General features: G+C 46.0%; 1 protein-coding gene across 3 annotated transcripts in view; it reads left to right on the plus strand.

The window, feature by feature from the left end:
- The first annotated feature begins 601 nt into the window (after positions 1-601).
- ATG5 (autophagy related 5) overlaps positions 602-25,322 on the plus strand; it is a 210,880-nt gene continuing 186,159 nt past the window's right edge. The window contains exons 1-3 of one of the 3 annotated variants that reach the window (XM_083176953.1): positions 602-719; positions 7,969-8,146; positions 19,165-19,292. In XM_083176953.1, the coding sequence (XP_083033079.1) occupies positions 8,039-8,146; positions 19,165-19,292 (236 nt within the window). In that variant the 5' untranslated portion in view covers positions 602-719; positions 7,969-8,038. Of the gene's footprint in view, positions 720-760; positions 1,082-1,132; positions 1,224-7,968; positions 8,147-19,164; positions 19,293-25,322 lie in introns of those variants that run through there. The other 2 variants (XM_083176954.1, XM_083176955.1) reach the window with 2 other exon arrangements.

Genomic DNA, 25,322 nt, shown 5'->3' on the forward strand with positions numbered 1-25,322 from the left:
TCGCCACCTTTGGGTGGCGATACCCTATAGAAGCCTATGGGCTTCTTTTCGCCGCCCGTCGCCTCCGCCGAAAAACCCGCCGACCCCCCTCTCCCCCTCCCTCTCTTACCTTGTCCAGGTCCTCCTGGACCCGGAAGGTAACACCTTCCTCCCCCTAGTGACGCAGCCGGACGTCCTTCCGGGTGCAGGGGGGAGGAAGAGGCGCCGGGGACAGCTTGCATAGCTGTCACCGGCGTGAGGGATGCAGGAGGGGGCAGAGAGGTGACGGAGACCCCCCGCACACCACATTCCAGGTATCGCGGGGGGCCTCCGTCACCGCATCGCGATGCCAGCCGCATATGTTAGTACATATGCGGCGGCATCGCGGCGGGGGGGCCGCGATGGGCGGCGATGTATTTTAATACATCCCGCCCTAAATGCGGGAGGGTCGGCAACCCTGAGAGACCTAACCCTAAATACTGTTACAGCTGAAAGTGAAAGTAAAAATTGTCACAGCTCAAAGTGAAAGTACATGCAGATCATTAGGCTGCTGTAGTCTCTCTCCTATACTTACTGACTCACTCACTGATGTCCCCACGCCGCCTTCTCTTTTCATTTGTATTGGACCTCTGCAGTTTCCGTACAAGATGATCGGGTGACGTACGGACTGGGTGGGCGGGGAATAGAGTCATACCCGGAAGTGACTGAGAGTACCGGGAGGAGAACTGCTGAAAATTCGGGTAACTGAGTCACCCAGCCGGGTGTAGACATAGCGCCCTAATATACACACACAGCCAGCCAGAACACGACAAAGCGGCCAGATGTGTGTCATCCCCGCGCTGCGAACACACGTGTGCTGCCCTCCCTGCTGCTGGTGTGTCATATAGACAGACACACACACAGGAGGTGACAGGTCCCTGTCTGCCCATAGCAGCCCTCGTGTGCGGCACTCCGCTGCACCTGCCCGGGCACTCATAGACGTTGCTGTGGCACTTCTCACAGACCTGTAACTGCTGCAAACCCTCCGCTGCTGTCATGTACAGTGACTATAGCTAATACATAAGTGTATGGCCAGGCTAACTGAAGGAGTCTCTGTTAATAAGTATGTATGATGCAGTGCAAGATGACTGCTAAAAAAAGTAAATTACATATATTATAATAAGAAATTAGAACCTGTAGTTGGTACACCCATCATATACTGATGAGGAATCGCATGCAGACTCGCATGAGCAGGTGTTATGAATGTATGGCATTTTGTTACTACTTATTGCATTTTTTAATGCACATTGAAGATTTTGCTTGTGTTTTCTGTATAATAACTTTATTATTTGTCTAACAGTCTTGCTTTGGCACAGAAATAAAATCATTATAGTAAAGTCAAACATCTGGATAGATTTATGTTGAAGTGTTGGTGACACTATATTAAGTCACCTATATATGTTTGTTCAATTTACCATCAAATGCTATTCATTTACATTTCCCATGCCACTGCTTCTACATTTCTTCTTGAGTCACTGAGTTATATTACTGTATATGTACTTTTTTTTTTGGATGGAGCAACCATCAGCTCTTTGTTGGGATTCAGAATCCCGACGCTGGAATCCCGACAAGGTAGGGGGACGTGGATCGACGCCCCCCCCCCCCCCCCCTCGCGGGCTCGGGAGAAAGTGTCGGGATTTCAGCGGTCGGGATTCCAGCATCGGGATTCTGAACGCCGGGATCCCGACCGCCTGGATTTACACTGCATCACCTTTGTTGATTATTGCTCCATCCAACACTTTGTACACTGCCCAAAACACAGACTCGTCTGGAATACAAAGTTCCAGCCAACAGGGAGTGTTGTTGGCAAAATAAATGCTCGTTTTGTGGAGCTGCACCTCTGGATAGAAGATCTTATGCGTTCCTTTCATCTTGACTCTGGCCCACACTTGTTAGCACACTTCTAGATGGAAGGTGTACCAATAAGTAGAGGCAGAATGAGAATCGATGTTTGATGGTTACATGCTGCATTTGTTTGGATTCAGTATTGAATCCCGGCGGTCGGGATCCCGGCGTTCAGAATCCCGACAGCCGAAATGCCGACAAGGGGGGGACGTGGATCGTCCCCCCTTGCGGGCTCGCTGCGCTCGCCACGCAGCGGGCCCGCTGCGCTCGCCACGCAGCGGGCCCGGTGCCTCGCTACGCTCGGCACACTAATTTATTCTCCCTCCAGGGGTGTCGTGGACACCCCAGGAGGGAGAAAGTGTCGGCATTTCGGCGGTCGGGATTCCGGCGTCGGGATTTTGAACGCCGGGATCCCGACCGCCGGGATCTTAACTGCATCCCATTTGTTTATTTGGTACTTATGTTAGTTGGGCGCCCACTATAGTCAGTACGCTCATACCCCCGCTATCCATGTCGGCATGGAGTTGATTTTATATATTGAGGCAAGCGTGGCGAGCGTATGCGGAAAACTAAGCAAATAGCTTAGTGGGCGCCCAACTAACAAATAAGTACCGTTTATATTTTAATAGTTTCTTATATAGCGCAGCATTTTCTGTTGCGCTTTACAAAAGGAGACGGTGATACAACAAACTGGGTATTTACAGGCAATCAAAGGTATGAGGGCCCTGCTCGCAAGCTGCCAGTCTATAGGGAAATAGGCATTGACAAACAAGGATATATATTCTTTATTGCATAAAGTCCACCAGAATGCAAAGGCCTGGTGTGCTGAATGATACAGCGACCCAGCAGTTTGGACAGGGGTCAGGAGGATGGAAAATGTAAAAACGAAAGATAGAGGATATGTGTGTCCTGTACAGTTGGGATGTGATTGGATAGGAACGGAATATGAAGGGGGATATGGTAATTTAGTCGACATGGGTTTAGGTTGACAGGTCATTAGGTCGAAACAAGCATTAAGTCGACATGGGGTTTTTCACTGTTTTTTGAGCCAACATGTGCCGACAGGCGGTATTTCATGCCCTACCTACCACTAGGGTGTGGTGGGAGAATAAAATAGTGTGCCGAGTGATGCAAGGGGATGCGGTGCACTTTAAACTACGTCCATGTCGACATTAAGGTAAAAAAAAAAACAGTGAAAAACCCCATGTCGACCTTTTGACTGTCGCGGAACGTTCATACTGTACACACAGTGCAATATTTTAAACTACATCACATAGAAGGGCCAAAATGAGCCATAGCGTTTAAAATATTGCATAGTGTGGGCGGACCTTATATCTTCTGGTTGGTCGTGCATTTCGGACCAAGATCTTTCTAGTGTTTACTCACCTTTTAAATAACTTTGAAAACAATCAAAGTTGAGATGCCCAGATTGTTAAATTATGTCACAGCAAATGTCCCCTCAATTTACTAAAGGCATAAAAACTTGCCCCAGAAACCTGTTTTAAACAGGATACATCTATAGTTTCTGCCCAGTGGAAGTGAAACCTTGTTAATATATTTAGAATAGGCTGTAAACCCCCTCTTCCTGAAACATTTACCTAATCCTCTGTCCCTGTCCCCTTACCCCCGAATCAGTACTTTTAACTGTACTGATTCTTTCACATTTTGTTTGCTTGCATGTTTTGTTTTGTTTTTTAGTCACCTTAAATTGCTTTTCCCATATGAAGTGCTCCTGTTTTCCACTGAAAGTGTTGGCTGACACCAGTGGGCATATGTAATAGCAAAAGAAGTGGGTGGATGTACAGCGCTAGGTTTATAACTAAAGGAGTAGGCACTACCACATATAAAATCAGTTTATAGCATTTATTATGCAATCACAAACAGTATTTTGAGAGCTCTCATAATAACAAATAGAATTATGTTAAAAACAATTGATATAATTGGACTAAAAGCTCTCTGTAGGATGGGCTCCACAAGATATGAATTGCACCAGCACGTTATATTTACCAGATGGAGACTGGGAGATGTTGGAATGTCTCCTTAATGGTATAGCTGCATGAAATAATGTCCGAATCCGGATAAATACCCAGTGGGTCCAGGTGATCAAGGCAGTTTTATTGTGGGCAGTCCTTTTGGTATATGCATACCTTGCATGACACTGCTGAATACTGCTGAAATGAGAGTCCTGGAAACCATTGGAGAACTGGTCTGGAATAAAGTGCAGGATATAGTGCAGTCCTGGTAATGTGCAAATTTGGGGTGCGGTGGAGAGATACTGCTCAACGCGTTTCGACGCTAACTCACATCTTCATCAGGAGCTTTTAGTCCAATTATATCAATTGTTTTTGACAAATATTTTTTTATTCTATTTGTTATTATGAGAGCTCTCAAAATATTGTTTGTGATTGCATAATAAATGCTATAAACTGATTTTGGTACTTCTTTACTTTCACGGCGCCAGCATGGCGCCGCGCGTCAGAGTCCCCTTGCGGGGCTCGCTTCGCTCGCCCACGCTGCGGGCTCGGTGGCTCGCTACGCTCGCCACGCTAATTAAAATCAACTCCATGCCAACATGGATAGTGGGGGTATGAACTATCCATGTTGGCATGGCGTTAACTCCGTTTATTTAACTTAATTAGTGGCGAGCGTAACCCGGAAGTACGCGCGGCGCCATGCTGGCGCCGTGAAAGTAAAGAAGTACCCTGATTTTATATGTGGTAGTGCCTACTCCAGTTATAAACCTAGCGCTGTACATCCACCCACTTCTTTTGCTTTTACACAATTGGGAGAATTAAACACTCCCAGTACAGCAGTTTTGGCCGTGCCTGTGGTTCGTTCTCTTTTTCTTTGGCATATGTAATAGCTCTGAATTCAACGGTTGTTCAGGATGCTGTGTGAACTGAGTTTTTTTTAAAGGGACAATGATTGCCCCTTTTATAAAAACCTCAGAGATCGGCCGGCATCCTGTCACTAAACCCAAAGGCTATTACATTTGGCAACAGCATTCTATCATTTTCAAGGATGTGTATATAATACCACTTTTACATTGCCCAAAATATCACGGGTTATTGCACATGAATACGCAGCAACCCGTGATATTGTGTAGTGTAATTGTACCCCGTAGATATATGCCATCACCCATCAGGCATAATGCCGGGTAAGTATGGCAGTGGAAATGGGTTCCTAGCCAGGTTGCACCGGGGTTTGAGCGGATGCTGGATGACTCACCGGTTGAGCCTGACAGTCGGAATCCAAACTTATGCAGCCCACACACTCGCCGATGCCGGCGGTGCGATGCTGTACGATGGGGTGCACGCTCCCGTGGCACCTCATCGTACAGTACAAAAAGTATGTGCTGCACATACTTTTTGTACTAGCTTTTTCTAGCACAGCATCGCATCGCATCGCATGCACATCGTATGCACAAGGCATACGATGCGATGCTGTGTGTGCTAGTTAAGCCCACAACGCACGCTGGAATCGGTGCGTGTGTGGCCTGCATTACACAGTCTATTTTCCCTCGTGGGGGTACCTGACCCCCATAGAGGGAGAATAGGTGCTTGCCAGTAAGCCTGCAAGGGGCTTGAATACTCTCGCTCCCCCCCTGTCGGGCTCCTGTCAGTCCATTCCGATGTCAGAGAAACGACTGTCGGAATCCCGACTGTCAATAAATTATACCATACCCATTTGAGCCGGGTACAAAATGCAGGGTGCGACCTGGCTATTTGGTATAAAGCAGTATAAATGATTTCTTTATTTTCAGTTATATAGCGCAGCAGATTCTGTTGCGCTTTGCAATTGTAGACAATGATCAAACAAACTTAGTAACAGACAGACTTGGAGGCAAGAGGGCCCTGCTGTTACTTACAATCTATAAATCAAACCATTTTGCCAGGTAAAAATTGCTTTCTTGGCCTTAGGTAGATCATCTTCATCACCCCTTATGCACCTTAACCACTCCATGAATATGATTTAAATAAGCATGTTTCGGAAAACAACATTTCTTTGCAGTGCATGGCTTTACATTGGCATGATACTTTGCTGCGTACATATTGTTTTCCCTCGCACTTCTATGGCAGATAAAATCTGCTTTTCTGAAGCAATACATCAGATTAATGGGGGAATGGGGAATAGTAATGCCCTGTACACACTATTAAATATTCCTCACCGCTGATATCATTAACGTAAATGATATCTTTTATTTACCATTGCCTTTCAATGTCGTCAGTTCTGCATTTGCTGAAAATAATCATCCTATTAAATTTCACCTTGTGTTTCTGGCCTATCCAATGGATTCACCTATCGTGCTACCTGTACATTTTGCACGATGCATTGGTACAACGGGGCATTCTACAGCATGGCATCATAAACCATATCCTCCTATTGTTCGTAAAGCATGACCAACTGTGCGGGAGAGTTGAAATGTGTGAAAAGTGATCCATTAGGGTGTCCAAACAGCACTTTTCATTCAGGTCTCCTACGGCAATTTGGCGGGTTTAGCCATTTTACATATCTAAACCCAGCCTGTCTGGGAGTGATCAGCATGATAAAGAACAATTTAAATGTCACAAATATCACTTTAAAATAGATGGGAGAACCGGGGTGATAAGTAATTGCCCATTTTGGCTGCTTGTGCTCTGTGATATATGCTAATGCAGTGCTCATACTGCAGTGCAGGACCAGAAGCTCACTGGCGAAGCGTATGCCGACTGTACACTCCGTGGTGTGCTCCCACTCCCCCTTCCCTCCATGAATGCATTTTGATCTGTTTTTTCTCCCTTAGCGGTATCAGTAGTGGTGTTCATTTAAGTACTAAGATCGGCAAACAGGCACGGTGCGCACCATCTGACACCGTTGCCGTGTACACTGGCTGACAGCCCCACAGGCTGATCAAGACCTTGCCGCAAATCACATTAGGAGCCGGTCACGCTACCAGTTAGCCGCTGTGACAAGCGGGCGCAGCGCATCAGATCTCACACTGCGAGCTCCGCTGTCCGGCAGACCGGACCAACAGCACTTGGCTAACCGCTTACTGTGATCTGCCTCATATACACCAGTGGCAACTCACATAGCTTAGGCCCAGGTAGGGCTCAGATATTCTATCGGGCACACTACTAACAGATTTGGGAGTGCATTTTTTTGCCACTCTAATAACAAAACCGCTCTGTTGTGTGGGACCATTTATTGCTGGTTACTCTCACACCCCAGACTCAGCTGGTTCTTGCATTCTCTATGAATTACAATAGGCACTCACAGTGATACCGCTAATAAACCGAAGTAATAAAGTTCTGCTAATTGGGAATATCCGCATTAACCAGTTTTATTCACAGACAGAAAATGCACCAACACAATTAAAGTGATAACATTAAATATATCAAGAATAACATTGTGAAGTGGGACCCCACGGAAACAAGGATATCGTGTTCCTTCTTTTATGTGTCTATGTTTAATGTATGTTTTGTGTCTTTTTATTCTCGCCAGAGGTCTTAGAAAATAATAAATAAAGGTTACATTTTAATTTCTCTCCTTTTTGGTGCATCACAAAGCGACATTCTCTCTCTTGCCTTCCAAGAATCTGTCCTTTGCCTTAGTCTCATGTCCCGTGATAGCACACCCTTGCCATGATGATCTATATGTACAATATGATTATTTGAGGGGTCACAAGCAGTGTTCCCTCTAAGCTGTGCGCGTGTGCGCGCGCACACAACTCACCGAGCCCGCGCACAGACATTACAACTGAGCGCACAAAGGTTAAAATCTTGTTTAGTGTGCCACGAGTTTCATAAGGTTGAAAATCACTGCTATAGCCTATATGTGTGGTGTGTGTAGTCTGTAAACATTCAAATTGCTTTATTAACTCTACAGAACTTGAAACCTAGGCCTTTATACGTTATGTGATGCACAAAAATGTACATTTCCTTCCAAAGTTGCACAGACAATATCTTTTGCCGCACACAGCCTTCGTAAAATTAGAGGGAACATTGGTCACAAGATATCAATTTCCAATATATATTTATCCTGTGCGATTAACCTTGCTTTCTGTACATTATCGTTTGAAGATATGTTTTTAACTTAGTAAATGTATCAATTTTAACTTTCTTTCAGAATATATTTTTGTCACTTACCTGTGAATGAAACCAACTAGTCTATATGTGCAATCCAAACGTGTGGAAGAATGACAGATGACAAGGATGTACTTCGAGATGTTTGGTATGGACGATTACCGACATGCTTCACATTATATCAGGATGAGCTCACTGAAAGGGAAGCTGAACCTTATTATGTAAGTGAAGGGAAGGTTTTGAGATTTGGGCGCTTCTAGGTGCAGGCTTGGACTAAAATGCCTGGGGTTTATTCCCTATGACTCATTTACATAGACAATTGTTTGGTGTGTGGGTATCAGTCCGTAGGCCGTCCTAAGTTGGACTGGGGGGGGAGGCAAGGGGTATTATTTTCCAGTTCTTTTGTGTCTTCTTCTTTATGATGTATCACCAAATGTGTAGCCCAACTTACATAGCACAAGGGGACTTAGAGCATATAATGAGCTTAGAGCATTTAACTTGAGGGGAATGGGATGCATACCCCTACTTCCGATTAGGCAAGGGGATGAAAATGTATAAAGGTATCAAGTGGGTTTCAATTGATGGGTAGCCATACTCACTAGAACAATCACAGTAGAAAACACATGATGGTATCTTTAAATTCAATATGAGTTAAAGACGATGCATCAGATAGTTAACAGATTTGTTTCTCAAAAATATGACATACGAAAGGAACGCATATAGAAAAGTGATACACAATAATTTATTAAAAAAGGCTACAGTGTCCGGAGTAAGGAGGACTTGCAACACTTCCCAGAAACAACGTTTACTAAACCGGATGAAAAACTGTTAATTAAAGTGTGGGGAGGGCTAACCTTTTTGCCAAGACTGACTCCTGCCATAGAAAAATGTCCATACAAGTCCAGGAAGACTGCTTATTAGGCAAACCTGTTTAGAGACTCGAGTGGTTTCTTTGTCAAGCTGGAAAATGGCCATTGCGATTATTTGTTCATGCGCAAAAGAGGTGTCCTCCGGAATGTAGCTCGTGCGCCATGTTCCTGTAGACCTGCACATGTGTAGTAGTCTCTGGTATATTGCCAGAGTCTTTGCACCACTGGAGAGGAGAGGGCTAAATCTAAACCTGCACATGGGCCGCTCCTCTGTTAACTTTGCAGCCCAGGGTACTTGCCCATGGGAACGCACAGCTTTTCATGGGCATTCCCATTAAAACACTGGGCGTTCCCAGGGCTGCCAGAGAAATCCTGGGCCCCGGTACAACAGTGTCACGGGGCCCCCCTGGAGTGGCGCACTACAGAAAAGAGGTGTGGCCATTAAAAATATATAGGGGTGTGTACCACACCATATACCCTTTATGCAACACAATAGTAGACTCCTTATACTTGCCCCTTACACATTATGCTACACAGAATGAGCCAAAATTCACATGGAATGTCGTAAAATTCACATTATGACACAAAATTCAAATTATTCCACATGGATTGTGCCAAAATTCACATTATGCCACACAGATTGAGGCAAAATTCAGGGACAGTGAGAGGAATGGTGGGGATGCAGATAGAGAGATGGCGGGGACAAAGTTGCATAGAGCGGGATGGCGGGATGCAGGGACAGAGACGGTGGTGACGAAGGGCCAGAGGGTGGAGACAGAGATGGTGGGGACGCAGGGACAGAGACAAACTAGGTCTAGAAGGTCATTTCTATGTAAGGGATGTCAACAGAAATCTTGGGGCCGGTACACCAATATCACTGGGATTGAAAAATGCTCAATCCCGGGATTGGCATCCCTAAAAGAAAATTGCCCCCCTGTGCCCCCGCACTGACTTACTTTTTCTGAGCTTCGGAGGGGGGCAGGCGGCCGCAGTGCAGAGGCAGGCGTCGGGTAGACATGTGCGACGTGGGAGGCCCGGCGGCGATCAGGTTCCGGCGTAGGGTATGATGTGGGAGGCCCGGCGTGAGCAGGTTCCGGCGTCGGGTATGATGTGGGAGGCCCGGCGGCAAGCAGGTTCTGGCACTGGTGGTCAGCGCTGCGGCCTGCACAGCGTGACCTATGATCAAGAAACGCAGCGCAGGCCGCACGCAGGGTCGGGAACAGCCGGGCAGTGTCTGAGCGAGCGATACATTATGCCACACACCGCCATTTCTCTGAAACATGATGCAGCTCACCACAATGCCTATGATACTATGCTGCACACTGTAATGCCCCTGACACATTATGCCACACATTGTAATGCCCCTCACACCTAATGCATACCTCCCAACTTTGGCAGTGGAGAAAGGAATATATATATATATATATAAGGCAAAAAATGTTGGGCTCCGTTTTGTCGCTGTGAGGGCATGGCCAGTGCTGTGTGAACTGCTTCCCATGTCCTCAGCCTCCCTGCCTGCCTGCCTAATTAGACGCATGCAGTTTCTAATTCCCGCAGGACCGTCCCAAAAAAATGGGATGTCACACAAAAGTCGATACACACTGACTATGCCACACCACATTGCCCCCCACAGTAAGGCTTCTAATAAATTATAAATTACCTGCTTGATGCCAAGGGGGTTTATGTCCGTTGCCAAGGTGGTTAATGTCCGTTGCCAAGGGGGGTTAATGTCCGTTGCCAAGGGATTAATATGCATTGCCAGGGGTTATTGCTTGTTGCCAACGGGTTTATATTTGTTCCCAGGGGTTAATGCTCATTGCCAAGGGGGGTTAATGTCTGTTTCCAGGGGTTCTTGCTCGTTGCCAAGGGGGGTTTATTGTCCATTGCCAGGGGTTTTTGCTCATTGCCAAGGGGTTAATATGCGTTGCCAGGGGTTATTGGATGTTGCCAAGGGGTTAATATTTTTTGCCAGGGGTTAATGCTCGTTGCCAAGGGGGATTTCCGTTGCCAGGGGTTCTAGCTCGTTGCCAAGGGGTTAATATGTGCCTGTGTGTCCGGCCACCCGCCCATCAGCTGCAGCTGCCCCCTGCTTTACCCTGCCTTCCCCTGCGCACAGAGAGACAGATGCTAGAAGTCATTTTTCACTTCCAGCGTCTCTGACAGGGAGCACAGCTCTGCAGCGTTACCAGGAAGTGCAGAGCTGTGCTTCCTGTCAGACGCTAGAGGTGAACTATTACTTCTAGCGTCTGTCTCTCTGTGTGCAGGGGAAGGACAGGCAGGGGCAGCCGCAGCTGACGGGCGGGTGGCCGGACACATGGGCGGGCGGGTGGCCGGACATATGGGCGTGCGGGTTCTTGTCATCCCGGCGCACCCGCAGCCCAATAAATATTTTTTTTAAAGTGTGTGTCCAGACCCGGGCCCCCATGGCCTCTCGGTAAAATGTACCGAGTGAGTCAACAGAACAACCCCCATAAAAGTAAAACAGGAGTAAGTTCTTTCAACTGTAGTCTCAATATGCTTAGATGGTGCGGTGGTTAATATGTTTATATTTTATAAACCAACCTTCCGTTTTTTTTTTTTAAAAAGGCAACAAAAACAGCCCATTTGTTTGCACCCTTCTCCTGCCCTGTGAGCAATGTTTTTGTTGTTGTTATTATTGAATTATCTCTACAAGGAAAGCAAATGTTTCTGTGTATATGGCTATATATATAGTAAATACAGGATATATTTGCAAGAAAACAATCCAGTTCTGAGAATAATACCGATGAGCGGTGACTAAATTCTGGCTCTTGTCAGTAAATTACATCTGTTGTACAGTAAAATGAGAACTGCTGTGAGGTGCAGTTATTCCTCTACCATATACAGCTTCCTAGCCAGGCTATGTGTGACTGTACACTCAGTAACAAACTAGCTTTTCAGTAATATGGAATAATATAGGTTATAGGAGAGACTGTATAAAGCCCTGTACATACTAGATGACCCGAAGCAATGCTGATATTGACATGGTCTTTGGTCGACACAAGCATCAGGTCGACATGGGCAAGGTCGACAGTCAAAAGGTCAAAATGGGTTTTTCAAGTTTTTTGTCCTGAATGTGGACATAGTTGACATGGACACCGTATCGGTGCACCGCGTCCCCTCACATGGCTCGCTGCAGGCTTTGGGCACGGTGCCTCAGCACACTATTACATTCTCCCTCCATGCCCTAGTGCAGTGTTTTTCAACCCCTGTGCCATGGCACACTAGTGTGCCTTGAGCTGTTCTCAAGTGTGCCCCCAGATCTAGAGATGTCCACACCAGTTTACAGCCACCACCAGTTCAACTGTTAGTTACTGGTCTCTTCTTTTCATGTAAATGGCCAATGTATTTTATTTTTGTTACCTGTGGGGACCAGTGTGATTGTTTTTTTTATGTGGGGGCCAATAGGTTTTTTTTTTTTTTCCTGTGGGGCCAATGTGGGGATCTCATGGTGTGCCTTAGCCATTTTAAAATCTTATTTATTGTGCCTCAAGGTAAAAAGGTTGAAAATCACTGCCCTAGTGGAAGGTAGGATATGAAATACAGCCTGTTGGCACATGTCGCCCAAAAAAACGTGAAAAACCCATGTTGACCTTTTGGCTGTCGCTCTTGCTCATGTCGACCTAATGAACCTGTCGACCTAAAGTCATGTGGACCTTTTAAAGATGTTCGACCTTCTTTTAGGCAACCTAGTGACTGTATACTGATGACTAAAGCCCCAGACACACTACCCATTTAAAAAAAAAGATATTGCTCAAAAGAGCCCTTCTGTGTAATAGTTATTGATAGCATTTTCCTCATTTTCTATAATATCCTGTTTTAAATGGAAACCGCTAACCTTTAGTGACGTAATATGTAAAGCAAAAAGGTTGAACTCATAGGGATATATTCAACTAATGTCAGATGAAATTACTGTATATAAAAGGCAATCTACAGTAATAAGTAATCCCCCTTTCACATCAGAAAATGCAGTGATCCACCCGGGAATATGGCCCAGGCATCATGCCGGGGCATTTCTGGGTTGGCGTCTTTCTCACCAGAAAAGTCCCTACATTTTCTGTTGTGTGAAGGAGGTGGACAGGGTTCGGAGGCGGGTAGGAGGTGGAGAACACTAACTCCGGGTTGCTCGTCCTCGATGCAGGCTGGGGATCCACACAAGAACATTCTCCAGGAGGTAGGTGTATATTTGTCAAAGTCAACAATCAAGAGAAGACTTCACAAGAGTGAATATAGAGGGTTCACCACAAGATGTAAACCATTGGTTAGCCTCAAAAACAGGAAGACCAGATTATAGTTTGCCAAACAACATCTAAAAAAGCCTTTACAGTTCTGGAACAACATCCTAAGGACAGATGAGACAAAGATCAACTTGTACCAGAGTGATGTGAAGAGAAGAGTATGGAGAAGGAAAGGAACTGCTCCTGATCCAAAACATACCACCTCACCAGTGAAGCTTGGTGGTGGTAGTGTCATGGCATAGGCATATATGGCTGCCAATGGAACTGGTTCCCTTGTATTTATTGATAATGTGACTGCTAACAATAGCAGCAAGATGATTTCTGAAGGGTTTCGGGCAATATTATCTGCTCATATTCAATCAAATGCTTCAGAACTCATTGGACGGCTCTTCACACTGCAGATGGACGCAACCAAATAGTTTTAAGGCAAATAAGTGGAAAGTTATGCAATGGCCAAGTCAATCACCTGCCCAGACCTCAGGCTGTAATTGACTGCAAAGGATTTGGGACAAAGTACTAAAAAGTTTGATTTAGGATTGTTTAGTTTGTCCCTTACTTTTGGTCCCTTTTTTTTAAATTCAATAATTTTTATTGATTTTGCATACATATATTAACCAAAACAAACAGACATGAAGACACTTTTTGAGGGGAAAGGGGGAGGGGCGGGGAGTTTGGGAAGGGATGTGACCTGAGCACAAGTGACACTGAGATGTTTTACAAATATACATGCATGGGTTTTGAATTTGTGTAATACAACAATTGAGTTAGATAATCCACCTGTAGTATGGTAGATAGTGACGTGGCGGTGCTCCCCTGAGAGTAAGTATAAGTACCAAAGTAGAAGAGAAAAAGTACTCTCTTTTATTTGGGGGCACTCTTTTAAATTGTCAAAGGTATTTAACAAGAAGTGATTGTAAAATTTAGCTTTTAATAATCATTTAAAATACAGATTAACAGACATACAGACATACAACACCAAACATAGATATCATAGGTAGAGTACGGGTAATTTTATAGAATAATTGTGTACTTTTCCTATGGATTTTGTAGACTCCTGAAATTACCAGATTTTGGGGAACACTAGTATGAGCAATACAGACAGCTGTACTTAGTGTCTGCTTTTCCATATATTGAGGTTCCTATTATTATCTGGATGAAGCTAGCGAAATATATATAAACAGTATTTTGACCAGAGAGGAATAGTCCTGCTCTGGTGCAGTCCAGAAATTGGCAATATACTTGTAATGATTGTGACTGTATATTTTTGTTGCCGTAAATCTAGTTACTGGTGCTGGGTATAGGGTTGTGACGGTAACCGCTCAAACAAAGATGCAGGGTATAGGTGCTCACAATATAAGTATAAATGGGTGACACTCACAGTGGTAAAGATCACTGAAGCTGCTGCTGGCTTTCGCAACCGTACTGGTTCCCTGAAAGTCAGTGAGCGGTCAGTGATATTCTTTCTGTATGTACAGAGTGTCAGAAGGAGCAAAAATGGGGCATCTGCTGTCTCTTTTAGGTAGATCAAATACCCTGTTGTAATCTGGTCAGTGCAGGGTTAAGTGAATTCTGTACCTGTCAGAGATGAGAGTGCCCCTAATAGTAGGTAGGTAGGTGTGTATAGAGAGTGGTATAGGAGGCGTCTTAAGCTGGCCATACATTAGAAAGATATTGTACCCAATCATACAATCTCAATTGATTGTAAGATGGATTGTATGCAGATTGTGTGCACATCTTGTGTACACAATCATACAATCAATCATAAGATGGATTGTATGACTGATTGTATGATGGATTGTATGCAGATTGTGTGCACATCTTGTGTACAAAATCATGCAGCAGATGGATTGTATGACTGATTGTAAGATGGATTGTATGCAGATTGTGTGTCCAAAAACCACCAAGGACTGCCGGGGATTTCAAGGGAAATTGTACACAATCATGAGTGCAATCGATCTTAAGATCGATCTTTCTGATGTATGGCCAGCTTTACTCTCGGGGGTAGGTGTGCTGCTTTCTGCTATGTGCTTGTCTGCTGAAGCATTGATAGCAGATGAGCGACACCTGCCACCTGTCTGCGTGAGTAGAGAGTAAGATCCCACAAGGTGGGGAGCAGAGAGAGAGAGAGTGTGCACAGAACTGCTGTATTTATTGCAATTGTGACAGAGTAGTCAGCAGTGCGCCAATATGAAGGTACAAATACAGTAGCGGCTACCGCCGCTTACCCGTCAGCTGTACCAGTCTCCTTTTGGTCCGGATCTGCTAATTGCCGTTAAATACGGCAGAGTGTAGGAATGAGCTGCTCATTTGCGGGTATCTTGCCGCAAATCGCAGGCATCGCATGCATCTTATGTGTTTGTAATGTTAAATTACCTTCCAATCAACCAGATCAACCCAATGGACCCGATTTTACATAGGGAACAATGTTAAATTCCCTTCCAATCGACCAGATCAACCCAATGGACACGATTTTACATAGGGAAATGCCCCCCCCCCCCCCTATTGTTAACGTCACCCCGCGGTCAACGTCATAACAAAGTGTGGCGAGCGCAGCGGTACGCGTCCTCCGACCTTTTCATACCCCCACTATACACGCCGGCGTGGAGTTGAGAATAGAAAGTGTGTCGAGCGCAGCGAGGGGACGCGGATACCTGTGAAGCCCGCGAGGGGACGCGGATACCTTGAAGGTATCCGCGTCCCCTCGCGGGGCTCGATGCGCTCGCCATGCTTCGGGCGCGGTGGCTCGCTGCGCTCGCCACACTTTATATTCTGAACTCCACGCCGACGTGGATAGTGGGGGTATGAAAAGGTCGGAGGACGCGTACCGCTGCGCTCTCCACGCTTCGGGATGATGTTAACCGTGGGGTGACGTTAACACTGGCGGGGGGGGGGCATTTCACACTTCAGGGTGGTTATTCTGTTCAATTTGTGGTCGGGGCTATTTAACATTGTTCCCTATGTAAAATCGGGGCCATTGGGTTGATCTGGTTGATTGGAAGGGAATTTAACATTGTTCCCTATGTAAAATCGGGGCCATTGGGTTTATCTGGTTGATTGGAAGGGAATTTAACATTGTTCCCTATGTAAAATCGGGGCCATTGGGTTGATCTGGTTGATTGGAAGGGAATTTAACATTGTTCCCTATGTAAAATCGGGGCCATTGGGTTTATCTGGTTGATTGGAAGGGAATTTAACATTGTTCCCTATGTAAAATCGGGGCCATTGGGTTGATCTGGTTGATTGGAAGGGAATTTAACATTGTTCCCTATGTAAAATCGTGTCCATTGGGTTGATCTGGTTGATTGGAAGGGAATTTAACATTGTTCCCTATGTAAAATCGCTACAATCGCATGCCACTATAATGGCATACGATGTACATGCGATCAACGCGATGGGCACCGTGCTAGGTAAACAGTACCAATAAATCCACCACTTGCCCAGAGACAGGATTTAGAGGAGTTGCACAAGAATAACAAGTAAAGGCAGCCACCCCGGCCCCCACATCACATTTCTCATAAGTGCAGGATGGGGAAGAAATAGCCAATTGCGTGCTCACAAACATATTCAATAGCCTTTGCGTGGAGGCAAGCCGAGGCATATGCAGGGAAAGATGCTGATGGAGTCACAGGAACACAGCATCTAGGCATAGTCCCCTTATCTTCAATAGTAGGCTTATCAGAAGTACAGCACATAGGGGAGACATCCCTTAATGCAACATCGAGTTTATTAAGCAGCCGGTCAGTGGAGGCAGATATAGCCATCAGGATATGATGGACAGATGCATCCATAACAGAGGATATAGCAGACATGACTGCAGGCAAATCTTGAAGGAGAGCAGGTTAATTGTCACCGGAAGATATGTATTATAATGCAGCAGCGGCTAGCACATTGCTTGCAGGCCAGGAATGAGAGATGATGCCGGCTGGCACGATCCCGGACCGTCCAAGATGGCCACGGCACTTCCCCCACCAGAACGATGTGCGTCTGTGCTGTTCCGAGTCCAGGTGGGTGGATGAAAGCAGGGATAGCTGCAGGCCGGGGCGCACAGAGCGGTGGGTCAAGCAGCCAACAATGTGGAGAGTCAGGGGACCAGGATCTCCGACGAAGGGCTCCCTCACTGTGCTGCAGCAGCAGCAAGATGACGCCGAACACCCCTCCCGTAGCAGCTTCTCAGCGGGCCGAACAGCAGACCAGCGTGCGTCTCTATCCGGACCCTGAAGTGACCGGAGTGTGTCTAAGGGATTCCCCCACCAGTACAGGCAGCCGGGGGCAGGTGAGCAATTTAAGGATAGGCGATCAGGATAACTGGAGCGTGGTCCCTTAAAAGGTGGGAGGCACATATAGAAACCGTTGTACAGTAATTCCTAATCCATTCACCGGATTTGGATGTAAATACCCTCAAATTAAAGCTGAAAGTCTGCAGTTAAAGTATATATTGTTTGGTTCATTTCAAATCCATTGTGGTGGTGTATAGAGCCCGAAATATGAGAATTGTGTCAATGTCCCACTATTTGTGGAGGTGTGTGTGTGTGTGTGTGTGTATGTATATATATAGCCAGAATGTGTTTTGATGACACATAGGAGGGTATGCATTAATATCTGTATGCTTTAGTGTTGTATTTGGGAGTACTTGGTGCTGCAGAATCACGTAAAGGCCTCTCACAGATGTAATGAAAATTGAGCTGTTGTAATATTGACTTTTAATGCAGGAGTTGTTCAGAGAGTACTTACTGCCCCCATGTGGCATTCTTAGACAACTGCACATGGTGACAGGTAGCTGTGTCATGTAGTGGCTATTAGGCTTTTATGCTGGTTCTATAAATGTTTATGGTGGACATGGGGAAGACCTCTGAAATCGTTGTGCTGTGTATGATTAAAAGTTACTTCACATCATAAATATATGCTGTGGTGTTTTTAATTTATTGTTGCTACGCTGAGCACATGAAAAATATATGTATATGCAAGGGAACTCTGGCATGGAAGGAGTGTAATAGTCTTCCTCTAAATCTTAGACTATTCCTTCCCACAGAATATGACACATGCCACGTGTTAAGCACCAGTAGGTTTCAGTAATGGTGTAAGAATAGCAAACAGTGGGACTTTACTTTGCATAATAAAAATACTTAAAAAAAAAAAAGAATAGCAAACATTGCGACTTTTTTTGCTGCTGATTTTTTTTTTTTTATTGAAATGTTCAAGTAGGTTTACCTGCACAGACTAAACAATGCTTTCTTTAAAAATAAATAAATATAAAATATATATATATATATATATATATATATATATATATATATATATAAGGAAGGAGTTAAGTCGCCCCTGATTATTTATGGTGCACACACATTCTGCAGCGCTTTACAGATATATTTCAATATTTCAACGTTGTCCAAATGTAATAGCCTCCGGGTTTAGTTGCCGTGCTGATGCAGGCCAAACTCTGAGGTTTTTTTTTTTTTTTAAAGGGGCGATCATTTACAAGGCAATACCATACCTTGTAAATGAATGCTACTTTAAAAAAAAAAAGTCTAGCATCCCCCACGGCCGCTGAACTCTGAGGCCCATTACATTTGACTGTATATAGACCTGTGTTTTGCCTGTGCTTAAATGGAGACAACTGCCCTCTCTCAATTGCCCATTTATTATGAAATCTTTGATCTTTTTAAACTAGGTCTGTAAATTAAAGTAGTAAATTACTGTTAGGCCTTAAAACATAACTAAAAATCATATTCTTCAGGCTACTCTAATAATTCCCATCTATGCCAATGATGCAAATACTGCTTTATTGTACGAGCGCAAAGCTATTTTTTAACATTTGGGGCCAAATGTAATAGATGGTCCGATTTCGGCGGGCATGTGGGATGCTGGCCAAACTCGGAGGATTATTTAGGCAATCGTTTACAAGTAATACCCTGCCTTGTAAATGATTGCCCCTTTAAAAAAACTTCAGAGTTTGTCCGGCATCCCGCACGGATGCCGAACTCGGACTCATTTGCCTTTTCTATTTACAGTTCTGTTTAGTAATGTGTGGTTCTAGCAGCAGCCGAATAGTGCCTGTTCAGTGAATATGCCAGTCATTTGCTTATGTAATATATGAAAATAATGTTTTTCTTACAGCTGCTTTTACCACGTGTGAGTTACCTGCCTTTGGTAACTGACAAAGTGAAGAAACATTTTCAGAAAGTAATGCGGACTGAAGACATAGGAGAAATTTGGTTTGAATATGAAGGCATTCCTCTGAAGTGGTGAGTGGTCAAAGCATTTACTACATGAGGACATTGTTGAGTTGCTTTTTCTTTGATTTTTGTGTGCGACACTTTGCTTAGTAGCTGAATTTTTCATATCCTTGATTTTCTAAAATAATCCATTTTAATATGGTGTCAATCAAAAGTCATTATTTTAGATATTTTTTTTTCTGCAGAATTGACTACAGAATAAAAATGAGGCGGTACTAGGCATTTGAATGACCCATGTTTAAGGGTGTGTAATCTATCTAATCCACGTATGCAGCTACTGATGCTTACCTCCGAAGAACACTTGTTAGTGCTTTGGTGTACAAAGCAGTGGGCAAATGAGCAGAACAGTTGGTAGAGGCTCTTGATTCTGGTACTCTGAAAGCAGACCTCAGAATCCTGATGGAACATATTAGTGAATCTGTAACTTACTTGGGTGTAGTCACTAAGAATATACTTCAGGATAGTTCTTGGATTTCAGCATTGGCTGTTGCAGCTAGCAGAGCTCTCTGGTTAAGATCCTGGCTAGCAGATGTGGAGTCTACATGGGCTCTTGAGGCACTCCCGTTCACGGGTGTAACTATGTTCTGCCTGGAATTAGATAAATGGATCTCTCGAGCCACAGTTTTTTGAACCCCGCTGTCCTTTTGTGGCAGCAGCCTGGGGCACTCTAACCCACATCATCAGAGGCTTCAAGGGAAGAGGGGATCCTGATCCATGGATTCATCAATTAGATTTTATAGGTGTTTATTATTGTTATTTTATTTATAAGGCGCCACAGCCGTACAAAGGAACAGTACAGGGAGACAAAACTTGGCATAACATAGAATAAATAACAAAAATATAGTACAAATAAAGAGCGCCACAGTTCAATACACATTACAGCTTGAATATAAGTAGTGAGGACTCAATCAACATACTATAAGAGGCTTGAGACCAGTGATGGAGATGAGTATGCGGACGAAGATAGTCACTGAGTGTTTGAGTATAGTAGAGCTGTGAGTGAAATGTGAAGAGTAGAGGGCTTTGACAACAGGAGGGAAGAGGGCCTTGCTCGGAGGAGCTTACAATCTAGTAGGAAGGGGAACAAAATAGAAGAAAAAAAAGGGGAGGGTGATAGCAGTGCTGAATTGACTGAAGTAAAAAAGGAATTGGATGATCTTTACAAAGAGTAATTTACTTTGAAATAAAACATTCACAAAAACATGTACATATATGAATTAAAAATTGTTTAGCAAGTATAACACAATTCATAGGGGCCCAATTCCACACTGTAACAGCAGAGTCTGTTCCTATTTTGCCCAGATAAGGGGAAGGAAATATAGTTACCGCTCCACACACTGACGATTGAATGTCCTGATATCCACGTGGTCGGCCCAATTTGGCACAAATAACCGAAGTCCACTGGAGTTGGTCTGGGACAGTGGGGTCCGTAACCTCAGGTACCTGGGTGTTGTGGTCTGTGGTGATGAGCGGAGTTGTTCCAGATGTTATTGTCACAAGATGGTGAGGAGGAACAAAGATTTCTCCTACCGCAGCAGGGGACACTGCAGTACTGACGTATGAGATAGAGTGGGTGCGTAGGAGGAGTCGGCACTTAAGTGAAAATTTCATCTGTGGCTGGCTCCTCCCCCCTCTATCTCCCTCCAGACACCAGTCTTAAAAAAGTGCCGGAGGAGTCGGTATCCTCGGCAAGGTCTCCACAGGAGACTAGGTTTTTATTTGTGTTTTCTTTTTCTTTTATCAGTTTTTAGTGACACAGGCATCCCTGGACAGGGTGCCTGCTTCGTGGGAGGCTCTGGAGGGTCTGGTCGGTACTGCGTGCAGCTACCCTCCAGTACCCAGCCACCGGAGCATCGGCTCCGGGGACCCGCCGCAGCTGCTTGCGGCTAGCGTTACGGGTCCACGGCAGCTTCCCCCTCATCCAGAGCTAGGAGGTGCGTTGCACCATACAGGGGGCGGCCAGAGGAGAGCGCGCTGGCCGGGCAGTATCGTCGCGGCATCAGCGCGACGATGACGTCATCAAACTCCGGCGGGCGCGGGAAGATGGCTTGTGGGAGGTACTTCTTCCGCGCGGACGCCATTGGGAGAGGTGACTGCTGCTACTGAGAGGCTGCAGGCTGGTTCACTTTCCTGACAGTCGTCACTTCAGCGCTGTTCCTCCGTTTCTACAGGGGTACTGTAAGTAGCGGAGGTTTTGTACACACACACGCATTGGGAGGGTTTGTGGCTCCTCTCTCCCTGTTTGACACCCAGACTCTAGACTTTCTCTGTTGGGAGATTGGTTTCTAAGGGGTGTTTTTTCTGTGTGTGTGTGTTGGTGTGTGAGCCAGTGTGTCTCTATATATTTATATACTGGGTCACCTGTACAATTATGGCTGGGAAGGGTACTTCTTCCAAGGCAGCTGTGAAGCTGTATGCTTGTAAGAGCTGCAAGGGTCAATATACCCAGCACATGAAGGGTGTTTCACTCTGTGCTCCCTGCTATGATTTATCAAAGGCTGCTGCAGCTGTCCCTAAGACTCCTCAGTCTGTGGTGGATCCTATCCACAGTGTGTTAGCTAATCTTACTGCTGAATTGGTGGCCTCCAGGAAAGACAGGGAGCTGATGCAGACTCAGCTTTCTAGCATAGCTGCAGCAGAGCCTGTTTGGGCCAGGACACTTATTTCTTCTGTGGATTCTCTGTCCCAGTCGCTGGCTGGCACCTCACAGAGAATGCCTGCTTCACAGGTAGCTGCTAAGAGGAAGGCAGGAGTGTTCTTGGCTGTCCCTCATCATTCAGATGATGATGAGGGGTTAGAGGTTTTAGAGGATGGGGAGTATGTAGCTCCACAGGTTCAGGAGTCTCCTCAGGACTTTTTGGATGAAGAGGACGCTCAGGGAGTGGACGGCCTTATCAGGGCTGTTAGGACTACTTTAAACCTAGAGGAGTCTCGGGCTCCGCCTCAGGTTTCTATCTTTGGTCGGGTACAGAAGACGCCAGTGTATTTTCCAGACTCGGCTGAGCTGGATAACCCGCTGTTAGATATATGGAAGGTTCCGGATAAGAAATTTCAAATTTCCTCTCGTATTAAATCTCTCTATCCCTTCTCCCCTGAATCCAGGGAAAAATGGGAGGCTCCGCCATCACCAGATGTGTCCCTTTCTAGGCTTTCTAAGAAGTCGACTCTGCCAGTGCCGGGGGCGGTCGGCTTAAAGGAGGCGCCAGATCGGCGGTTAGATACTACCTTAAAAACTATTTTCTCCACAGCGGGGGTTTTGTTGAGACCAGCGCTGGCCTCTGCCTGGGTGGCTCGGGCCATGGAGGTATGGGCTTCTCAGCTGGTGTCTGGTTTGGAGCAGGACAGTCCTAAGGAGGATTTATTGTCCTTGGCTGAGTTTATCAGGGATGCTTCTACTTATATAGGGGAAGCGTCTGCAGATGTGGCGTCTCTTGGAGCTAAGGTTTCGGCTTCAGCTGTGGTGGCCAGGAGGGCCGTTTGGTTGCGGCCATGGCAGGCTGAGGCTGAAATTAAAAAGGCAGTCGAGGCTCTGCCTTTTTCAGGTGATGTATTGTTTGGTGCGGAACTGGACAAACTTATCGCCCAGGCTACGGGGGGTAAGTCTGCATTTTTACCTTCCGCAGCTCCGCCTCCCAAGCGCCAGTTTGTGGCGCCTTCCTTTCGGGCCTTTCGTGGTACATCAGGTTTCAGAGGTAAGACAAGAGGGGGCTTCTCTTCTTTCAGAGGCCGTAGAGGAAGAGGCGCCAGAGTGGCCCCTACTGCACCCGCCACTGCCCGCAGGCCAGATCCCAAGGCCACTGACAAGCCAGTGGCATGACGGTCTCGCAGCCCACGTGGGGGATTCCATTGTGGGCGCGCGTCTGTTGCAGTTTGCAGAAATCTGGAGATCCCATTGCAGCGATGCTTGGGCTCTGGACAGCATTTCCCAGGGATACAAACTGCAATTCGCGTCGACCCCCCCCTCAAGATTTTTTCGGATAGGTCTGCCAAGGAAAGAGGAGGAAAGTCAGGCTCTGCGTGGATCCATCCAGGGTCTTTTAGACGCAAGAGTAGTGGTGTCAGTCCCGGCTTCACAGCAGGGCAGAGGTTTCTATTCCAGCGTCTTTGTGGTGCCCAAGCCGGACGGCTCGGTGCGGCCTATCCTAAATTTAAAGGATTTAAACCTCCATATCTGTTATCAGCGGTTCAAGATGGAGTCCATCCGGTCCGTGGTGGCATCTCTAGAAAAGGGAGAATTCTTGATGTCGTTAGACATCAAGGATGCATACCTGCACGTGCCAATTTGGGAACCCCATCAATGTTTTCTGAGGTTTGCGATAGACGATTGCCACTACCAGTTTCAGGCTCTTCCTTTTGGCCTGTCTTCAGCTCCCAGAGTCTTTACAAAGATCATGGCATGTATGATTGCAGCTCTCAGGCTCCAAGGAATAACAATTATTCCGTATTTGGACGATTTGCTAATCAAAGCGCCAAGTCGGGAGAAGCTGATAGAACACGCCATGGTAGCTTGCAAATTCTTGGTAGACCATGGTTGGATTCTAAACCTCAAGAAATCTCATCTGACACCATCAAGGAAGTTAAAGTTCCTGGGACTCATCTTGGATACAGAAAACGAGACTGTCTCGCTTCCTTTGGACAAGGTGCGAGCAATTCAAGGGATGGTGAGACTCGTTTTGTCGTTACGAAGGGTGTCAGCACACACTTGCACGCGTCTACTGGGAATGATGGTAGCCTCTTTCGAGGCTCTACCATATGGTCGTTTTCACACAAGGACTTTTCAAGAAAATCTTCTGTCCCAGTGGTCGGGATCCCATTTGGAGATCCACAAGAGAATCCGTCTTTCAAGGGAAGCGCGGCTGTCTCTGAACTGGTGGCTGTCAACTTCTCATCTTTTGAAGGGTCGAAGTTTCAGGCCATGCATTTGGACTATTCTGACGACGGATGCCAGCCTGAGAGGTTGGGGAGCTGTGACCCAGGGTTATACTTTTCAGGGCCGTTGGTCTGTCCAGGAGGCCAAGTTATCGATCAACATTCTGGAGCTCAGGGCCATCAGGTTGGCACTCCTTCAGGCCCAAGACCTGCTCAAGGGTCTGCCGATAATGATCCAGTCCGACAATGCGACCGCGGTTGCTTATATAAACCGTCAGGGCGGGACGAAGAGCAGGGCAGCAATGAAGGAGGTTCGTCCGATTTTGCAATGGGCAGAAGCTTATGCGTCAAATCTCACAGCAGTCTTCCTGCCGGGAGTGGAGAACTGGCAGGCGGATTACCTAAGTCGCCAGGATTTCCATCCAGGAGAATGGTCTTTAAATCCGGATGTTTTCCAGCTCATCACACGGAGGTGGGGGACGCCTCAGATCGACATGATGGCGTCCAGACTGAATCACCAACTTCCTCTTTACTGTGCCAGATCGAAAGATCCGGGAGCCTGGGCGGTGGATGCATTCTCGATTCATTGGAATTTCGACCTCATCTACATCTTCCCTCCGTTTCCCTTGTTAGCACAGGTACTCAAACGGATAAAAAGAGGGTCAGCTTCAGCGATACTAATAGCCCCAGATTGGCCGAGAAGGGCTTGGTACTCGGACTTGAAGCTTCTTCAGGCCGATGCTCCGTGGCGTCTTCCTCTCAGGGAGGATCTGTTGCAGCAAGGACCGTTCGCCTACCCAGGCTTGACGCAGCTTCGTTTGACGGCGTGGCTGTTGAAGCCGACCTGTTAAAAAGGCGGGGTGTTCCAGTGACAGTAATTCCCACCATGCTCAGGGCTAGAAAGGAGGTAACTTCCAAGCATTATCACCGTATTTGGAAGTCTTATGTGGCATGGTGTCAGAGGAAGAAGGTGGAGAGAGCGGTTTTTCAGCTTCCTCGTCTTTTGGAATTCCTTCAGGCAGGGTTGGATAAGGGCCTTCGGTTAGGTTCTATTAAGGTCCAAATTTCCGCCTTGTCTGTATTTTTCAACAGGAAATTGGCACTCATTTCGGAGGTGCAGACCTTTTTGAAGGGAGCTTTACGGTTGCAGTCTCCGTATGTTCCTCCGAC

This window comes from Crinia signifera, chromosome 3, assembly GCF_055691185.1.
Source record: "Crinia signifera chromosome 3, ASM5569118v1, whole genome shotgun sequence".
Taxonomy (NCBI): Eukaryota; Metazoa; Chordata; class Amphibia; order Anura; family Myobatrachidae; genus Crinia; species Crinia signifera.